Below are 17,805 nucleotides of genomic sequence, written 5' to 3' on the forward strand. Positions count from 1 at the left end.
GTTTTGTATTTTTTTCATGTGTGCCAATGAATTGCGGTTATGTTTTTAAAAGAAGTCTTTCTTATCATTCGAGATACGACCTGAAATACTTTCAAATGAAATGATCTGATAACTGCTTCAAAATCATCTGGGCTGAGAGAGGATACAGACAGAACAAAATCATTGGTGCTGTGTAATAGGTTACAGAGGGGTTTGTTATACTAGCCACTCTAGTTGTATCCGTATTTGAAATTCTGCAAAATAAAAAAGTTAAAATAAAAACACTCCTAACAGCTACCCATTTGTATTTGTCTACTTATACACATACATTATGAAGAAACTCACTCAAGGGGCGCCTGGGTGGCTCAGTCGGTTAAGCGTCTGCCTTCAACTCAGGTCCAGGGTCCTGGGATCGAGCCCCGCATGGAGCCCCGTGTCTCCCTCTCCCCCTTAACCCCCCCCTCCGGCTCGTGCTCTCTCTCTCTCTCAAATAAATAAATAAAATCTTTAAAAAAAATTTTAAAACTCACTTAAGCAGTGGGTAAGGTTAGCAAATGGTCAATCTGGGTTTCTGCTTATTTTAAGTCCTGTTGTCAACATGAATTTGTTGTATCTACAATATTCTCCTTTGAATAAAGTATTACCATCAATTAGAAAAATTATGTCTGAATTTATATAAGTATATTTCAATTACACACCTTATTTCTCAAGAGAAAATTAGTCCACATTCAGTACGTCAGGTTACAGTTATTGAGGGCATATTGTTATTCTTCAAAATTGAAGTACAAAAGGAAAGTTTTATGAATTTTTCTTCCAGACTCTACTATTTCACTGTTTAGTCTTCAGTCCAGGAAAATGCACATAGGTATTAAATCAGTTTGTCTCAGTTTGAATTTTACATGAGAACTCAACAGGAATACATACTTAGAAGACAACCCAGAAGAACAGACATGTGGACATAAAACTGCTGGCCCATTTTCCTCCCATATTTTAATTTCTCTCAGAAAATCCAGAGGAGAAAGACTTGAGCCAAAGAAAACGAGCATGAATTTGGACTTCTAAAGCATACATAACAGTAAGAGACTTGTGACACTAAATCTTTAGAAGGCTACTCTACATCTTTGCTCTAATATGAATAAGCAATTAAAGAGGTCGTCTTGGTGCCACAGTCTACCATTTCAAGAACTGCTCCAACTAATAAGGCACAGGTCTAAACCAGGTTCCCCCAAATTCCCATTTAAACCTTTGACACTGAAATATAATTTTCCAAATATCATTGCCAAGTATTTTTATGCATGGTTTATAGCTGATAAGAAATTCAATCTTAGGGGCGCCTGGGTGGCTCAGTCGTTAAGCAGCTGCCTTCGGCTCAGGTCATGGTCCCAGGGTCCCAGGATCGAGCCCTGCATCGGGCTCCCTGCTCTGCGGGGAGCCTGCTTCTCCCTCTCCCACCCCCACCCCCCCGCTTGTATTCCCTCTCTCGCTGTCTCTCTCTCTGTGTCAAATAAATAAATACAATCTTAAAAAAAAAAAAGAAATTCAATCTTAGAGGAAAACAAATCAAAATCACAGAGATTGTCACATTCATTTTGTGTGAACTATTTCTCAAGATGTGTACTGTTATCTATATGAGACAATGATCCTGGACCCATGTCTTCACCCATCAGACTTAGTTACCTGAAATGAAGGAACTCGGGTCAGGCTGAAGGGATCGGAACTGATTGACATAGTACTCGCGCTGTTCTTCTGTTATCCGCCAGGGTTCATCTGGGTAATTACTGTTGTTATCATGCGGTTCTCTCTCCACGGAAAAGGACTTTTAAAAATAAATAAGCAAATGCTCAGAGGTAAAAATATAAAACATCAGTAAAAGTTATCATGCATTATACTTATTTTTTTCCTCAAGAGAATACATTTAAACACCTTGTAACTAGAACATAATTAGAACATAAACTTCTACAGGGCAGACATCATGCTTTATAATTTTTTTGTATACCTCAAAGTTGTTAACAGGACTGAGAATGAAATACTGAACACTTGGTGAATGATGAAAGTTTTTCCAATGTGATGAAGAAAGAGTAAAAAGGACAATCATTCTTTTTAAACATTTTATTTATTTATTTATTTATTTATTTATTTATTTATTTATTTTGAGAGTGTGAGGGGGGTAGGGATTGAGAGAGAGGGAGCAAGAGAATCTTAAGCAGGCTCCACACCCAGCGTGGAGCTGGACTCAGGACCAATCTCACAACCCTGAGATCAGGACCTGAGTGAAATCAAGAGTCGGGACGCTTAACCAACTGAGCCAACCAGGTGCCCCAAAAGGACGATCATTCTTATCTTCAAATATTCACCACATTTTTATCCTTTTAGATTAGCTGAGTAGGCAGCAAAATAATCTAGATTTCTTTTAAACCATTTTTTTAATCTACAAAAGCTATAACCATGTCATCTTTTTTCTGAAGCATTCCCATTGTATAAATCTGGGAATCAAAAGTTCCAATTCCAATTCCACCTCCCCAGGTCCTACTCGAGCGGCAAGTCAGGAACACAGAACCTCTCGTTCCGCATTTGTGAACTATGGATAATACTTAGTAATAGTACTGGGTGGGGAGAACTGCTCATGGGACCCCAACAGGGTAACATAACAAGGGGTGCATCAGACCTGACACTAGGGGGCATGCAAGGCAAATGTGAGGATTTAAGGATACAGAGAACCAGAAAAATAGTTCAGGGGAAAAGACTGTACTAGGCAGTGAGAAAAGCAGCAAAACTGGTGATTCTGGAAGGAGGAGCCTAAGGCTTTGTTCCATCCCTCCCATATACCCTAAGGCTAAGGTGCTACTTGCCAAGGGCCACTTTCATGGAACCAAGAGGTGAACACAAGGAGCATGATCCTTTAGGACAAAAGGAGACTAGGAAAGAAAAGGAGAGGTATTACTGCTAATAAGCCACCAAGTTGCCTGCTTCTGCACACACTATCAAGAAATTAATCATTAGGGGCACCTGGGTGGCTCAGTAGTTAAGCGTCAGCCTTCAGCTCAGGTCACGATCCCAGGGTCCTGGGATCGAGCCCTGCATCGGGCTCCCTACTCAGCGGGAAGCCTGCTTCTCCCTCTCGCACTCCCCCTGCTTGTGTTCCCTCTCTCGCGGTCTCTCTGTGTCAAAAAAAATAAAAACATCTTTTAAAAAGAAGAAATTAATCATTAGGAGGGCATTCTACTCACTATCCCTAGAAAAGAAAGCCGACCACCTCTGCACCCTTCCTCCCACCCCAACACACACACCCCATTTCCAGCAAGTAATTCTTTTCAGGAACACCCAGCTCCCTCCTCTGTGGACTTTCAAAGATGAAATATGACTATAAAACGTTGAGCTGTGATATAACCTTGAGATTTCATTTTTAAAGTTTTCATACTAGGTGAGTTCCCACTAAATGTAGATCAAACCATTTTTAAATGCCCCAGAAGCCACTAATCATTAGTTAATATCTTAAATTCATAGAATGCTTTCAAATTTACAAAGCACTACACACACCTATCTCATTTGAGCATCTCAAAACCTTTGAAAGGTAGACATAGCAGGGATTATTATACTTTTCCCAGATGAGGAAATGAAGGCTCATACAACTTAAGAGATGAGTCCATATCCTTCATTATTTGCAATCAGCATTATTGCATTATTGCAGTCAGCAAGTAATTACCCCCTCTGTTTTATCTGTTGTTCAAAGTCAGCCTATTCCATATCAGGCCTTTTTTAAATTGAGTTGCATCAGGGACCTTGAGAACATGATGCTAAGTGAAATAAGTCTGACATAGAAAGACAAATACTGTATGATTTATATGTGGAACAAAAAAAAAATCAAACTCACAGATACAGAGAACAGATTGGTGGCTGTCAGACGTGGGGGGTGGGCAAAATGGGTAAAAGTGGTCAAAAGGTACAAACTTCTGGTTATAAGGTAAATAAGTCCTAGGGCTGTAATGTAAAGCATGGTGACTATAGTTAATGACACTGTTATATGTATTTAAAAGTTGCTAAAAAAGTAAATCTTAAAAGTTGTCATCACAAGAAAAAAATCTGTAACTATGTATGATGATGGATGCTGACTAGACTTAGTGTAGTAATCATTTTGCATTATATACATATATCAAATAATTACATTGCACACCTAATACAATGTTATACATCAATTTATCTCAATTTAAAAAAAAATAATTTTTAAAAATTGAGTTGCATCCAAGTTGTTTAACTCTTACCGTTCTGATAATAAACAATATAAATAAAGCAAGAAAGGCTACAAGTCAGTCTAAGCACCCGATGGACCACACAATTTTCCAAAACACTCGAGCCAAATTCAAATGCTCCACACTAGCACTTTCTGAACAAGCCCAAATGTCTGACCAGGTTGCAGGGGCAAAACCCAGGGTAGAGGGCGTCAGTATGCTATGGATTGGGTTCTTGGCCAAATTATAATGTGTAGAGCTCCCAGGAACACTGTCCTTCTGGTTGGCACTGAAGGAAACAGATGGAGTAAAGGTATCTAAAAAGCTGGGCACGGACAGGACACAAGAATGGATGTTTACGACTGATCGATCAAGCGGACAGAGACAGTTCATAAACCCGGCAGGACACTTGTGAAAAGCTGTGTCCCACCGGCCACCCTGCAAATGAAGACACGAAAATCTCTGTGCTGGGTGTTGGCTACTGCATTCCTGGTTCCGATACAGAAGCTACTATTCCTCTAGAATACACTCCTTTCCACCTGGACCTGAAGCTGCCATACCCAGTTGTTGTTGTGATGTCAGCCCATGTTTGTTCTTTCTCCAGTCCCATGACCACCTGCTCACTCTGTTCCCTCTCACACATTATCTCACTCCCGACTGGCGTCAGTGGCCTCTTAGCAGGTCTCAAGTCTATTCTGGCAGCAGGGTTTAAAAGCCTACAGAGATGACCTGTCACCTATAAAAAACATTTACCTCCTCCACATGGCCTTTAGGGCCCTTATAATCCAACCTCCTCCCTGCTCACTCTTAGCAGGCTTCTGATTGCGCACATGCTGGCTCTTCATGGGTCAGATCTTTGTCTTCTTCCCAGACCATCCCTTCTCTGATCCCAGCCTGCTCAAATCCTATTACTCGAGTCCCACTGCCCCAAAGGCTCTCCAACGTACCTGCCAGGCCCACAGCCACTTCAGAGGGCAATGCCCATCCCCCAACTCTGATACAAAGGTGGGCTTGGCAGCCACATGTGCACCACAAGACCCACCTCACACCTGGTCTCACCCAATTGAGTCCAAGTAAGGAAGGGAGGGCATAGAGTTTCTGGCCTCTGGGATCCTCTTGCATGGAAAGCTCTACCCTAGCAAGAAAAACTTCAGCCAGATGCTCATTACTGGGGGTGTGGATAAGAAATATGAAGATCAAAAGCACAGAAAGCAGGCCCTGAATGGATGCAGTGAAGCCATGATATAGAGTAAGGGCCCAGTGGGACTTGAAGTCATGAGGAAGCCAGAACCAGCATAAGCAGAACCTGTGAGGTAGAGAAGTACTAAAAAGAACAGGGGGTGAGGATGGCTGCTGGCAGCCAAAAGATAAGCAGATAGTGAAGCAAACTCAAGGAAACTAGGGCAAGCACAAATAACCAAGAACACTCACTCTTTAGGACCACTGGGCCACTCCTTGTCTCTCATTTCTTGGATTCCCATGAGAACTCCAACCCCACCTCCTTTTCAAGAAGACTTAAGCTGGCAAGGAGAGTCCCTGCTCCCTAAAACCAAAAAGGCCTTGCAACAAAGAGAGAGAAGGCATATGAACATTGTATAACCTGTACATAACATAGCATGGCCCTTCTACTGGCTTGCACTAAATGTGTTAACTACCCCCATTCTCTTTCCCCTTGCTTCTCACTGCATGCTTTTAATTGATTTAATAAACAAGTAATTAAGCATCTTAAAAAATATGAATTCTTGGGGCGCCTGGGTCGCTCAGTCGTTAAGCGTCTGCCTTCAGCTCAGGTCATGGTCCCAGGGTCCTGGGATCAAGCCCCGCATCAGGCTCCCTGCTGTGCAGGAAGCCTGCTTCTTCTCCCTTTCCCACTCCTTCTGCTTGTGTCCCCACTCTCACTGTGTCTCTCTGTCAAATAAATAAATAAAATCTTTAAAAAAAATATGAATTCTTATAAGTATCACACAGTTTGAACATTTCAAGTGCTCCTGAATATCATCACTCAGGTTTCAACCTGGGGGACCAGAACCATATCATGTATTCCTTTATTCCGCATATAGTCCCTAGCAGGTACATCACAGATACTAAAAAGTAGTGTGAGATCCACTTATTGATGGGCTCTAGTAAGTTCAGGTGTTTGTCTTACATTAAGAGGTGCAGAAACACTACTCTGTGTTGTGTGCTGAATGAAAGAAAACCTATGAGTCTATTTCACATTTAAAGTTTCAGATCTATCAAAAGAAATCCATGTCTACCTTCCTGTGGTTCATCCAGTCTCTGATCTCTATGGGGAGTTCTCAAGTTCCATATCCATTAAGTGAGTATTTCAGTGTCAGGTGAGGGCAAACAGAAGGAGTAGATCACATTCCACATATCCTTAGGCTGAAATAGTCCAAAATAAAGCTCATCTACAAGAAGCAAAATGATTTGAACTTTGCTGCATGAAGAGTGATCCACTCATTCATTCATTCAACAGACACTGAACACCAAGTATATCCCAGACAATAGTGACTCGGGATACACTGATGGGCAAACAGATTCTTTTTCCCAGGAAACCTAGGGTCTCATGAGAGAGAAAGACAAACAGGCAATCTCAAAACAGTGAAGTGCTATGACAAGACAGGGTACTCTAGAGCTTTGCTACTCAAAGTACAGTCCCCAGACCACCCAAATCAGCATCACCTGGAGACTCCCTAGAAACACAGAACCTCAGGCTCTACCCTACATCTGGGGAATCAAAGTCTGGGAGTGGGACCCAGGAATCTGTGGTTTAACAAGCCCTCTAGATGATGTGAAGCACACTCAAGTTTGAGAAGCAATGCCATAAAACATGCAGAGCAAGACAAACAAAAGGAACAGCATTTACAAAAACCCCCAAAAATGAGAGAAAATGGCCATCTTCTGAAAGTAGCTCAGTTGGACTACATGTAGATAGAATAGGCTGCTAATACAACATGGATGTTAGTGGAGCTGCCTGAAGATAGTCCAGACAGCAATCAGGGCCCAGATCATGAAGGCCCAGGTACACCAAGTTAAGAGATACAGACTGTATCTAGAAGACAATAGGGAGCCACAGATAAGTATTAAACAGAACAATGATATTATCAGATGTCAGTTACAGAAAGAACACTTCAGTGATGAGAATGGAAGGGGAAAGACTAAAGGTAGGAGGACAAGTTAAGACCATATGAGCAACCCTGGCCAGAGGTCAAGATGGCCCAGAGTTAGGGAGGGGATGAGAAGAGACAGGGAGAAAAAAGCCACATGGCCAGGACCAGAGGAAGGCCCATTCCAGCAGTGGGATGGCAGCTAAGGACCTCTCTGTCAGCAGCTAGAGGGCCATCTTGCTGCAGGACCCAGATGCATGGAACATCTTCTCCAAATGAACCCAAAGTCAACTGAAACAACTGGCCCAACTTACAAAGATCTGAAAAGTCAGCCACCAGAGAGAGAATACCCAACTGCAAAAACTGAAGGCACTGAGAAATGTGGGTGGATGAACTATGGAGCCTCGGGCCTCCAAGGTGAAGCCAGAGCCAGGAAAAGCCCCAACTGCGCATGCACCCTAAGAGGACTCTTCCACTTCAACTACAGTTCCAGTGGTTTCATCAACTGGGTAGAACTATTTGCTAGTTGGTGCCAATTTTAAGTTCTGCCAGTGTTTTTAAGAAAAAATGAGAGAGAAAACTTCCACATCTGTCCACTTAAGCCACATACATATGGTTCATTATGCAGTTTCTCTAGACACAGGAGAATTAGATTTGCTTATATTTAAAACATTCAAAGCCTTAGTTTCGTTTCAAGTGAAATGCAAATATTTGGCACTACAAGTTATTATCTCAAGGGAAAACCGGCTGTTTATCATGAAAGAGACTTCAAAAGACTCATTAAAAAGTAATACTATTAATAAAATCCCAAAAGGTGACATTTACCCCTTAAGTATCTTAAAATCAAGCACAGCTGAATAATATGAATTGCAAGGCGGCATTATCAGGGAGAATTTACAAAGGGTGTGTATATATTGTTTCAACCACAGAACATTTCTGTTTAGAATATAATCCCACCCTGGAGATATCCTATAAATGCTGCCCAAGAGTCCAGCCATTTCACCTGAGGATGCAATGATCTTATACCAGTGCCTTAGTAAACAAACCATCTGGCGTAGCAAAAGCTCATACAGAGCCCACAGTAAGGATTTGAGAACACCTCACCTACCAACAATATTTTGGAAATAAGACAGCCTCAGTGCAACTACTGATCAAAACACGATTTCATGGGGCGCCTGGGGGGCTCAGTCTTTGAGCGTCTGCCTTCTGCTCGGGTCATGATCCCAGGGTCCTGGGATCGAGACCCGCATCAGGCTCCCTGCTTCGCGGGAGGCCTGCTTCTCCCTCCCCTACTCCTCCTGCTTGTGTTCCCCCTCTTGCTGCGTCTGTCAAATAAATAAATAAAATCTTAAAAAAAAAAAAAAAAGAATTGTCTTCACCTTGTTGCACTTTTCCATACTACTTAAAAAAACACACGCACACACAATTTCATGAGCAAAGATGTGAGAAGACTCAATCTCCCCTAATGAGAAAGAAGGACTAACAGGCTGGTGAGACTAGACTAGAGCCCAAGTGAATATTAATCTGCCTAAGGAAAGATCATGGTCACTGATCAGCCATGGGGCTGAGGAGAAAGAAGAGTCATAGAGGCAAATGACAGCCTTGCTGATACAGGGGATTATGGCAGCTGTCCTCTGATCATTTACGTGGCCCAAGGCCTGGTACAGAAGTATCACTGAGTGGCTGTGGCTGCCCTCCCAACAATGACATGTTCCACCACACCCCCTGCAGTTGGTTGCAGCCATGTGACTGAGTTCTAGCCAAGGCAATGTGAGCACAAGTGACCGGCACCACTTCCATGTACAGCTAGCACCCTGTGGCACTCTATGCTCGTCCCCAAGGGCCACTGAATGGGGGACGGCACAGCCACAGGACAGAAGGAGCACTGGTGCCTGAATCACCATGTGGAGGAAGGCTGCCTACCAACCTGTTAGATGAATGAGAAATATACCAATGCAATGAAGTCATTAAAACGCAACGGGCGCCTGGGTGGCTCAGTTGGTTAAGCCACTGCCTTCAGCTCAGGTCATGATCCTGGAGTCCCGGGATCGAGTCCCGCATCGGATTCCCTGCTCAGCAGGGAGTCTGCTTCTCCCTCTGACCCTCCTCCTTCTCACGCTCTCCCTCTCTCTCTCTCAAATAAATAAATAAATAAATAAATAAATAAATAAAAACGCAAGGCATATTTGTCATACCGGCTATTAGTCTAACTATCCTTCAGGCAAGGCCCAAAGGAAAAGCAGGCCTGCCCAGTCCCAACGGCACAGCCATTCCTGCACTGAAGATGGAAGCATAAGGCTTCGTTTTGTAATTTGACTACCTAATGACATGAGACAATTGAGCCTATACAATTTTATAATTTGTCCATGCAGATGATCTATAGGGACAGCATGTGTGTGGACGCATCATTACAGCCATCTTTCTATGTCTGGTTAATAGGAGTTTATGTTTCATGGGTTTGAAGGAGATTTACAGGAAGATGGACTGAGTAAAAAGAGGAGAGGGCCAGGGTAAAACTGGGAAAACTATTAAATGAGGAATGAAGAAAACAAGATGGAGCTCAACAATTTTGTTTTGAACTTTCAACTGGTTACTCTGTGTAATACTTTACAATCTTGTGCATTTATCTTCTGTCTCACACCCCACTCTCACTATAATAAAAGGTCCATGAGGGTAGGAAAACTGGTCTAGTCTGATCACTGCTGTATCCCCAGCACCTAGACAAGTGCCTATCTATGCTCATACATGTTTTTTTTCAGTGACTAAACAAATTGGACAAATGGACAATTCCAATCCAGGGACAGAAAGGTTAACCTGAGCTCTCCTATGATGACTAGACCTGAACTTTATATGCATTTATTAAACAACCTCACCTAACTGTAAAGGCTGGGCCCCCTCCTTTACCAATGAAATTAAAGGAAAAAATTCTTTTCTTTTTATTTTGAAATAATTATAGATTCACAGGAAGTTGCAATAAATGACTTCTGGTTTTACCTGTAGAGAAGTTAGTTAAAATTAAATCCTAACAGCAATTTAACCTTATCAGTTTCTTCATGGAAATACATCCATAAAGATGCCAAACTTGCTCAGGGATCTAATTTCAACAGCTTAGGAGGTTGATTGCAAAGTGTAGGAATCTGAATCTAATGGGCAACACAGAGTTGCTGCTTATTAAGATAAACTAAATTTTAAAAGCAATCACCACAGACATAGGAGATTGTCAGGGAACACATATTCACGACTTTGCTAAGTGCCAGGAACTATAAGCACCCAATACACATGACCTATTTTCACCTTCACAACAACCCTGAGACTTAGGTCCCATTATTTCCAATTTGCAGAAGAGGAAACTGAGGATTAAGGAAGGGAAGTGACTTACCAAGATCACACGCCGACTAAAATGGTAGAGCCAGAACATGAGCAGAGTCCAGAGTACTCTTTTTTAATGAGCAATCCCTATGCCTCTCCCTCCCTCTCTTATCCATCCATCCTGTAACAATATACCATTTCCTTTTAAGAAAAACCCTCACTATTCTGAAAACTATAAAACACTGATGAAAGAAATTCAAGACGACATAAAGAAATGGAAAAACATTCCATGCTCACGGACTGGAAGAACAAGTACTGTTAAAATGTCTATATTACCCAAAGCAATCTACACATTTAATGCAATCCTTATCAAAATACCAACAGCAGGGGCGCCTGGGTGGCTCAATCAGTTGAGCGTCTGCCTTCGGCTTGGGTCATGATCCCAGGGTCCTGGGATCGAGCCCCGCATCGGGCTCCCTGCTCCGCGGGAAGCCTGCTTCTCCCTCCCCCACTCCCCCTGCTTGTGTTCCCTCTCTTGCTGTGTCTCTCTCTGTCAAATAAATAAATAAAATCTTCAAAAAAAAAAAAAAGAAAATCTTTAAAAAAAAATACCAACAGCATTTTTCACAGAGCTAGAACAAACAATCCTAAAATTCGTATGGAACCACAAAAGACCTCAAATAGCCAAAGCAATCTTGAAAAAGACAAACAAAACTGCAGGCATCACAATTCCAGACTTCAAATTCTATTATAAAGCAGTAGTAATTAAAACAGTATGGTACTGGCATAAAAACAGATTCATAGAACAATGGAAGAGAATAGAAAATCCAGAAATAAACCCACAATTAGATGGTCAATTAATCTTTGACAAAGGAGGAATGAATATGCAATGGGAAAAAGTCTCTTCCACAAATGGTGTTGGGAAAACTGGACAGCTACATGCAAAAGAATGAAACTTGACCGTTTTCTTTCACCATACACAAAAATAGACTCAAAATGGATTAAAGACTTAATTGAGACCTGAAAACCACAAAAATCCTAGAAGAGAGCACAGGCAGTAATTTCTCTGACATCGGCCCTAGCAACATTTTTCTAGGTATGCCTCCTGAGGCAAGGGAAACAAAATCAAAAATAAACTATAGGGACTACATCAAAAAAAAAAAAAAAAAAGCTTCTGCACAGCAAAGAAAACACTCAACAAAACTAAAAGGCAACCTATGGAATGAGAGAAGATATCTGCAAGTGATAAATCCAATAGAAGAGTTAGTATCCAAAATATATTTTATCTTTTTTAAATATTTTATTTATTTATTTGACAGAGAGACAGCGAGAGAGGGAACACAAGCAGGCGGAGTGGGAGAGGGAGAAGCAGGCTTCCTGCTGAGCAAGGAGCCCGATGCGGGGCTCGATCCCAGGACCCTGGGATCACAACCTGAGCCGAAGGCAGACGCTTAACGACTAAGCCACCCAGGCGCCCCCAAGATATATTTTAAAAAACTTACACAACTCAATACCAAAAAACGAATAACCCGATTAAAAAATGGGCAGAAGACATGAACAGACATTTCTCCAAAGAATACATCCATATGGCCAATAGACACATGAAAAGATGCTCAACATCACTCATCATCAGGGAAATGCAAATCAAAGCCACAATGAGATATCACCTCACACCTCGAAGAATGGCTAAAATCGAGACAAGAAACAAGTGTTGGCAAGGATGTGGAGAAAGGGGAACCCTCTTGCATTGTTGGTGGGAATGCAAACTGGTGCAGCCACTGTGGAAAACAGTATGGAGGTTCCTCAAAAAATTAAAAATATAACTACCTTAGGACCCAGTAATCACACTATTATTTACCCAAAAAACTATAAAAACACTAATTCAAAGGGATATATGCACCCCTATGTTTATTGCAGCATTATTTACAATAGCCAAATTATGGAAGCAGCCCACGTGTCCATGGATAAATGAATTGATAAAGATGTGGGGTGGAAGCAAGTATGTGTGTGTGTACACACACACACACACACCACAGAAATATTACTCAGCCTCAGGGCACCTGGGTGGCTCAGTTGTTAAGTTTCTGCCTTCGGCTCAGGTCATGATCCCAGGGTCCTGCTCCCTGCTCAGCGGGAAGCCTGCTTCTCCCTCTCCCTCTCCCGCTCCCCTTGCTTGTGCTCCCTCTCTCGCTGTCTATCAAATAAATAAAATCTTTAAAAAAAAAAAAAAAAAGAAATAGGGGCACCTGGGTGGCTCAGCCGTTAAGCGTCTGCCTTCAGCTCAGGTCATGATCCCAGGGTCCTGGGCTCGAGCCCCGCATCGGGCTCCCTGCTCCGCGGGAAGCCTGCTTCTCCCTCTCCCACTCCCCCTGCTTGTGTTCCAGCTCTCGCTATCTCTCTCTGTCAAATAAATAAATAAAATCTTAAAAAAAAAAAAAAAAGAAATATTACTCAGCCACAAAAAGGAATGAAATCTTGCCTTGTGCAACAACATGGATAGAGCCAGGGAGTATAATGCTAAGTGAAATAAGTCAGTCTGAGAAAGACAAATACCATATGATCTCACTCATATATGGAATTTAAGAAACAAAACAAACGAGCAAAGGAAAACAAAAAGAGAGACAAACCAAGAAACACACTCTTAACCACAGAGAACTGATGGCTACCAGAGGGGAGGTGGGAGGTGGGTGAAATAGATGATGGGGATTAAAGAGTAGACTCGCCATAATGAAAAAAATAAAGTAAAATAAAATAAAACAGGAACACCCTCACTCCAATGCCAAAATCAATGTAGCAATTTTGCAGACTGCAGATATTCATCTGGGATATGAATATCCTATACTTACACATCTCTCCCATTATCTAATTTAGTTATGGATTTGGGCCAGTAAACTATTAAATCATACAGACAGAGCACCATCTTATTGCTCACACACGTATAAGCATCTGGCATGTTTTCACATCAGGAAAGAATCCTGTAGACAGCCATACAATACAGGTATTCAATCATTTCACTGTTATTTTAGCATGTGGCACTAACACTATTTTGATTAACATAAGAAATGCTTATGAATAATCACTATCTCCAACTCTTCCATCATGAGCCAAGATCTGCTACTCCAGAGGGCATTTTTCCTTGGGATTTTGCTCTCTGCTTGGAGGAGTCCAGAAGAAAGTGAGAAATCAGCAGTAAGAGGAGATTTTGATGAGGCTGTGGACTTCCAGTACCACTGCACTAACATGCCCACCCCAATCCTTGCCAGTTAGGTCAAAGGCACCTGTCTCCTTCACTATGCCCTCCCCTTAACACTCATGGCAGCCTGAGGTCAGATGGGAAACAGATGTGCCAAGATCTGGGGCTGAATTCGAGGAATGCTTTAGACAATGAGGTTACATATTGGAGGTGCAAAAAGAGTGCAGATTCTGGAGGCAGACAGGCCTGGGCTCAAATCTGGGATGGTCACTTGGGCCACTTAACTTCTGAACCATCAGTTCCCCACCTAAAAGGCAGTGCCATGGACCACAGGGCTCTGCCTACCTCTCCAGCTTCATCTCCCTCCCACTCCAGGCTCTGGCCACACTGGCCTTCTCTCAGGTCTTGGACTGTGTCTCCTCTGTGTGCTGTATACATGGTGTACTGGCCCACTCAGTACCACTCCATTCCCTCTTAGCATAACTCTGCACTGCAGACGCTGGCTAAGTAAAAGTACATTATCCAAATACCTCTGCTGCTAGAATTCCAGATGGGACTTAGGTTCCACTAAACACGCCCACGGAAGGCTGATTCAAAACAAGTCACATGGTAAAAGAGGCAGGGAACAAAGCATTCACTTGGTGGGCCTGGGTCATACACAGTGTGGAGCTGCAGCTGAAAGCTATGGCGACAGTTGCCCAGCTCTGTAGCTTCCTGATTGTGGCAAAGGCAAAGCTACCTCAGCCGTCCAGCCATCCAGTCCTGCTGTGTGGTTCGGGGAATTGTTCCTGCAAGCTCAGAAGAGAGTCTGAATCTTCAGCCCTTCCAAAGATCTGGTAGATCTCCCACCCGCTTATTAGAAATTCCTATTTGCATCTAAAACTAATGATGTAATATATGGTGATTAACATAACAATAAAAAATTTAAGAAAAAGAAATTCCTATTTGCGGGGCACCTGGGTGGCTCAGTCATTAAGTGTCTGCCTTCGGCTCAGGTCATGATCCCAGGGTCCTGGGATCGAGCCCCGCATCGGGCTCCCTGCTCCGCGGGAAGCCTGCTTCTTCCTCTCCCATTCCCCCTGCTTGTGTTCCCTCTCTTGCTGTCTCTCTGTCAAAATAAATAAATAAAATCTTTAAAAAAAAAAAAAAAAAGAAATCCCTGTTTGCTCCAGCTAGCCAGAGTAGATTCTGTCATCCACAATGAAACCCTGACCAATGAAAACAGACCAGTGCACTCAGCCAGACACCCCTCTCCTTACCTCCCAGCACCATCCTCCCTTTGCCTGGTTACTTCCTAGTCATCCTTCACAGCTCAGCTCAAGCAGCACTTCTTTTTTTTTTTTTTTTTAAAGATTTTATTTATTCATTTGAGAGAGAGAATGAGATAGAGAGAGAGCATGAGAGGGGGGAGGGTCAGAGGGAGAAGCAGACTCCCCGCCAAGCAGGGAGCCCAATGCGGGACCCGATCCCGGGACTCCAGGATCATGACCTGAGCCAAAGGCAGTCGCTTCACCAACTGAGCCACCCAGGCGCCCTCAAGCAGCACTTCTTTAGGGAAGCCTTCCCTCACTTTCTAGCCCTAGGTAGGATTTCTCTGTCACATGCCATGGAAATCCTCTCTTGTCGTTAGGGCAGCTGTCAGTTTTCCATTATACATGCAGAGGTGGGACCATCTGATTCACATTCATCTACCCCGCCTGACTGCAAGTTCCCTGAGAGCGGGGACCATGTTTGTAGTCCTCAGGGTACCCTTGGCATGGTGCCGGACCCACACCAGCCACTTAGTATCCCTGAGTGGATGAGTACAGGACATAATCTCGCAAGGAGTCTACCTTGCAAGAGTGTTGGGAGAACTGAAAGGACACACACAAGTAAAGGGACGAGCACAGCACCAGGACCAAATAAGCACTCAGTTGGTAGAGACTCTCATTGGGATAGGCAACTAGGGGATGACACCATCTGTTCACCTGATATCAGGGGGAATACCAATGGGCCCAGGGGCTGAAATGGTGCCGTTGTAAAGGCACCTTCCATATTTCTACCCAAGTATATACCAGCTAACTGAGACCAAGGGGTCCTGGAGAATATGCCAGAAACAAACAAACACTCTGTTTTTCAGCTTTAAATAGTACTATCTGGGACCAGGAGTTCAATTGGGTGCTTACATCTGAGAGAGTAAATCAGAGGTGCTCCTGTCCACCATATCAATGTGGGCCCTAGCTACTACCAAGAAAGCTCTGGACACCATAATGCCCACAACTGTGGGGAAAAGCAATGCTGACCCTACAAATAAAACATGCTCATTTGCTTTCGTCGGTAGTCTAATGACCTATTAAGCACTATATGGAAGCTAGAATTCTCATGTGTACCAGGATCCACCATTTTTACCCTCCCTCCACCCTACTGTCTCCAAGCACGGATTCTGTAAGGCCTTAAGGCAGCACCCCAATGAATGCTAATATTTACTGAGTTTTCTTTTTCCCATAAAAATCCTTCAGTTTCAATGCCAGGTACCCTGTTCTTATATCCTGGAATCACCTCTCTTTCAATGATCCTGTATCTCTTTACTATTCTCATTCTGTAACATGAAACATTTTTCATGTAGAAATGCCTCCCAACAAAGAAACCAATCAACTACCATCACTTTAATTGTTAAGAAGCATAGGTAAAGGGTAAGCACCCGAAGAAGATAATAAGAGACAGACAAAAAGAATTAGGCTAAAAAAAAATTTCAGTATCAACTGAAATGCTTCAGAAATAAGGGAAAAAGAAGTAGGTGAAGGAAAGAAGTAGGAAGGAGGCTTCATGCGATGAAAAACAGAACCTCTTTGTGGTAACAGTGACTAACTGGGTATCCGTGAGTCCTAGTAGTAGATTCAGTGAAGTAGAACATATCAACCTTTTCTACCCCTTAAGGAGATGGTAAAACTCCAGCTAAGGTTGAAATCAAACACAGAATTAATCTGGTAAAACAAGAGGTCAAGAACAAGGCATATACATTCCTATAAAATTTATCAAACCACTTCTTCCTGTTACACAGCAAGACAAACACCCATATACTCCTTCCCGCCCTCTTCCTCCTCCTCCTCCTCCTCCTCCTCGTCGTCCTCCTCCCTCTCCCCTCACCCTCTTCTACTTCAGTCAGAGGAAGAGAATTTAGCAATGCCAAGAGGTCAACACACACACAATGTATTAACATTCACTATCCCTAACAACAGAAGACTTTCCTAGCCCTAATCTCTACCCATAAACTAAGTAACTCAACTTTCTGCCCTAAAGGTATAAATAAGAAATTCCTGTTGCTGGAGGGCCTAGGGTGCTCCAGAACCAAGAGAGGTTGGGGTCCCTAAACTCCTACAAGGGCCTTGGGTATCCAGGACCTCTTCTCAACCACACAAGGAGCAATTTTCCACATACACTGCAGCGTCTCATTTGTCCAAAGGAAAAGAGACACCAGCTTCTGGTTTCAGACTGGCAGGAATGACAAACCAGTAAGAAAACACTGGTAACTCAAAAAAGAGGCATAGGATATGAAGTTATTTACTGAAAAGGAAACACAAATGTCTCACAAATGTCATATACTCCACTTCACTAATAAAGAGAAATGTTGCGGTGCCTGGGTGGCTCACTCGGTTGGGCGTCTGCCTTCGGCTCAGGTCATGATCCCAGAGTTCTGGGATGGAGCCCCACATCGGGCTCCCTGCTCAGCGGGGAGCCTGCTTCTCCCTCTCCCTCTGCCCCTGCTCCAGCGCTCTCTCTCTCAAATAAATAAATAAAATCTTCTAAAAACTTAAAAATTAAAAATAAAGGAAAATGTTCATTAAAACTACACCTAGATAGGGGCGCGTCGGTGGCTCAGTCGGTTAAGCGTCTGCCTTCAGCTCAGGTCGTGATCCCTGGGTTCTGGGATCGAGTCCTGCATCGGGCTCCCTGCTCAGTGGGGAGCCTGCTTCTCCCTCTCCCTCTGCCCACCACTCCCCCTGCTTGTACC

General features: G+C 43.0%; 1 protein-coding gene across 3 annotated transcripts in view; it reads right to left on the reverse strand.

Annotated features, from left to right (window-relative positions):
- Positions 1–17,805, reverse strand: part of REPS2 (RALBP1 associated Eps domain containing 2) — a 222,569-nt gene that overhangs the window by 118,536 nt on the left and 86,228 nt on the right. For all 3 annotated transcript variants that reach the window (XM_081809113.1, XM_081809112.1, XM_081809115.1), the window contains exon 6: positions 1,657–1,795. In XM_081809113.1, coding sequence (XP_081665239.1) covers positions 1,657–1,795 — 139 coding nt within the window. The remainder of the gene's footprint in view (positions 1–1,656; positions 1,796–17,805) is intronic.

Source organism: Leptonychotes weddellii, chromosome X, assembly GCF_054177405.1.
Source record: "Leptonychotes weddellii isolate Sample4059 chromosome X, ASM5417740v2, whole genome shotgun sequence".
NCBI lineage: Eukaryota > Metazoa > Chordata > Mammalia > Carnivora > Phocidae > Leptonychotes > Leptonychotes weddellii.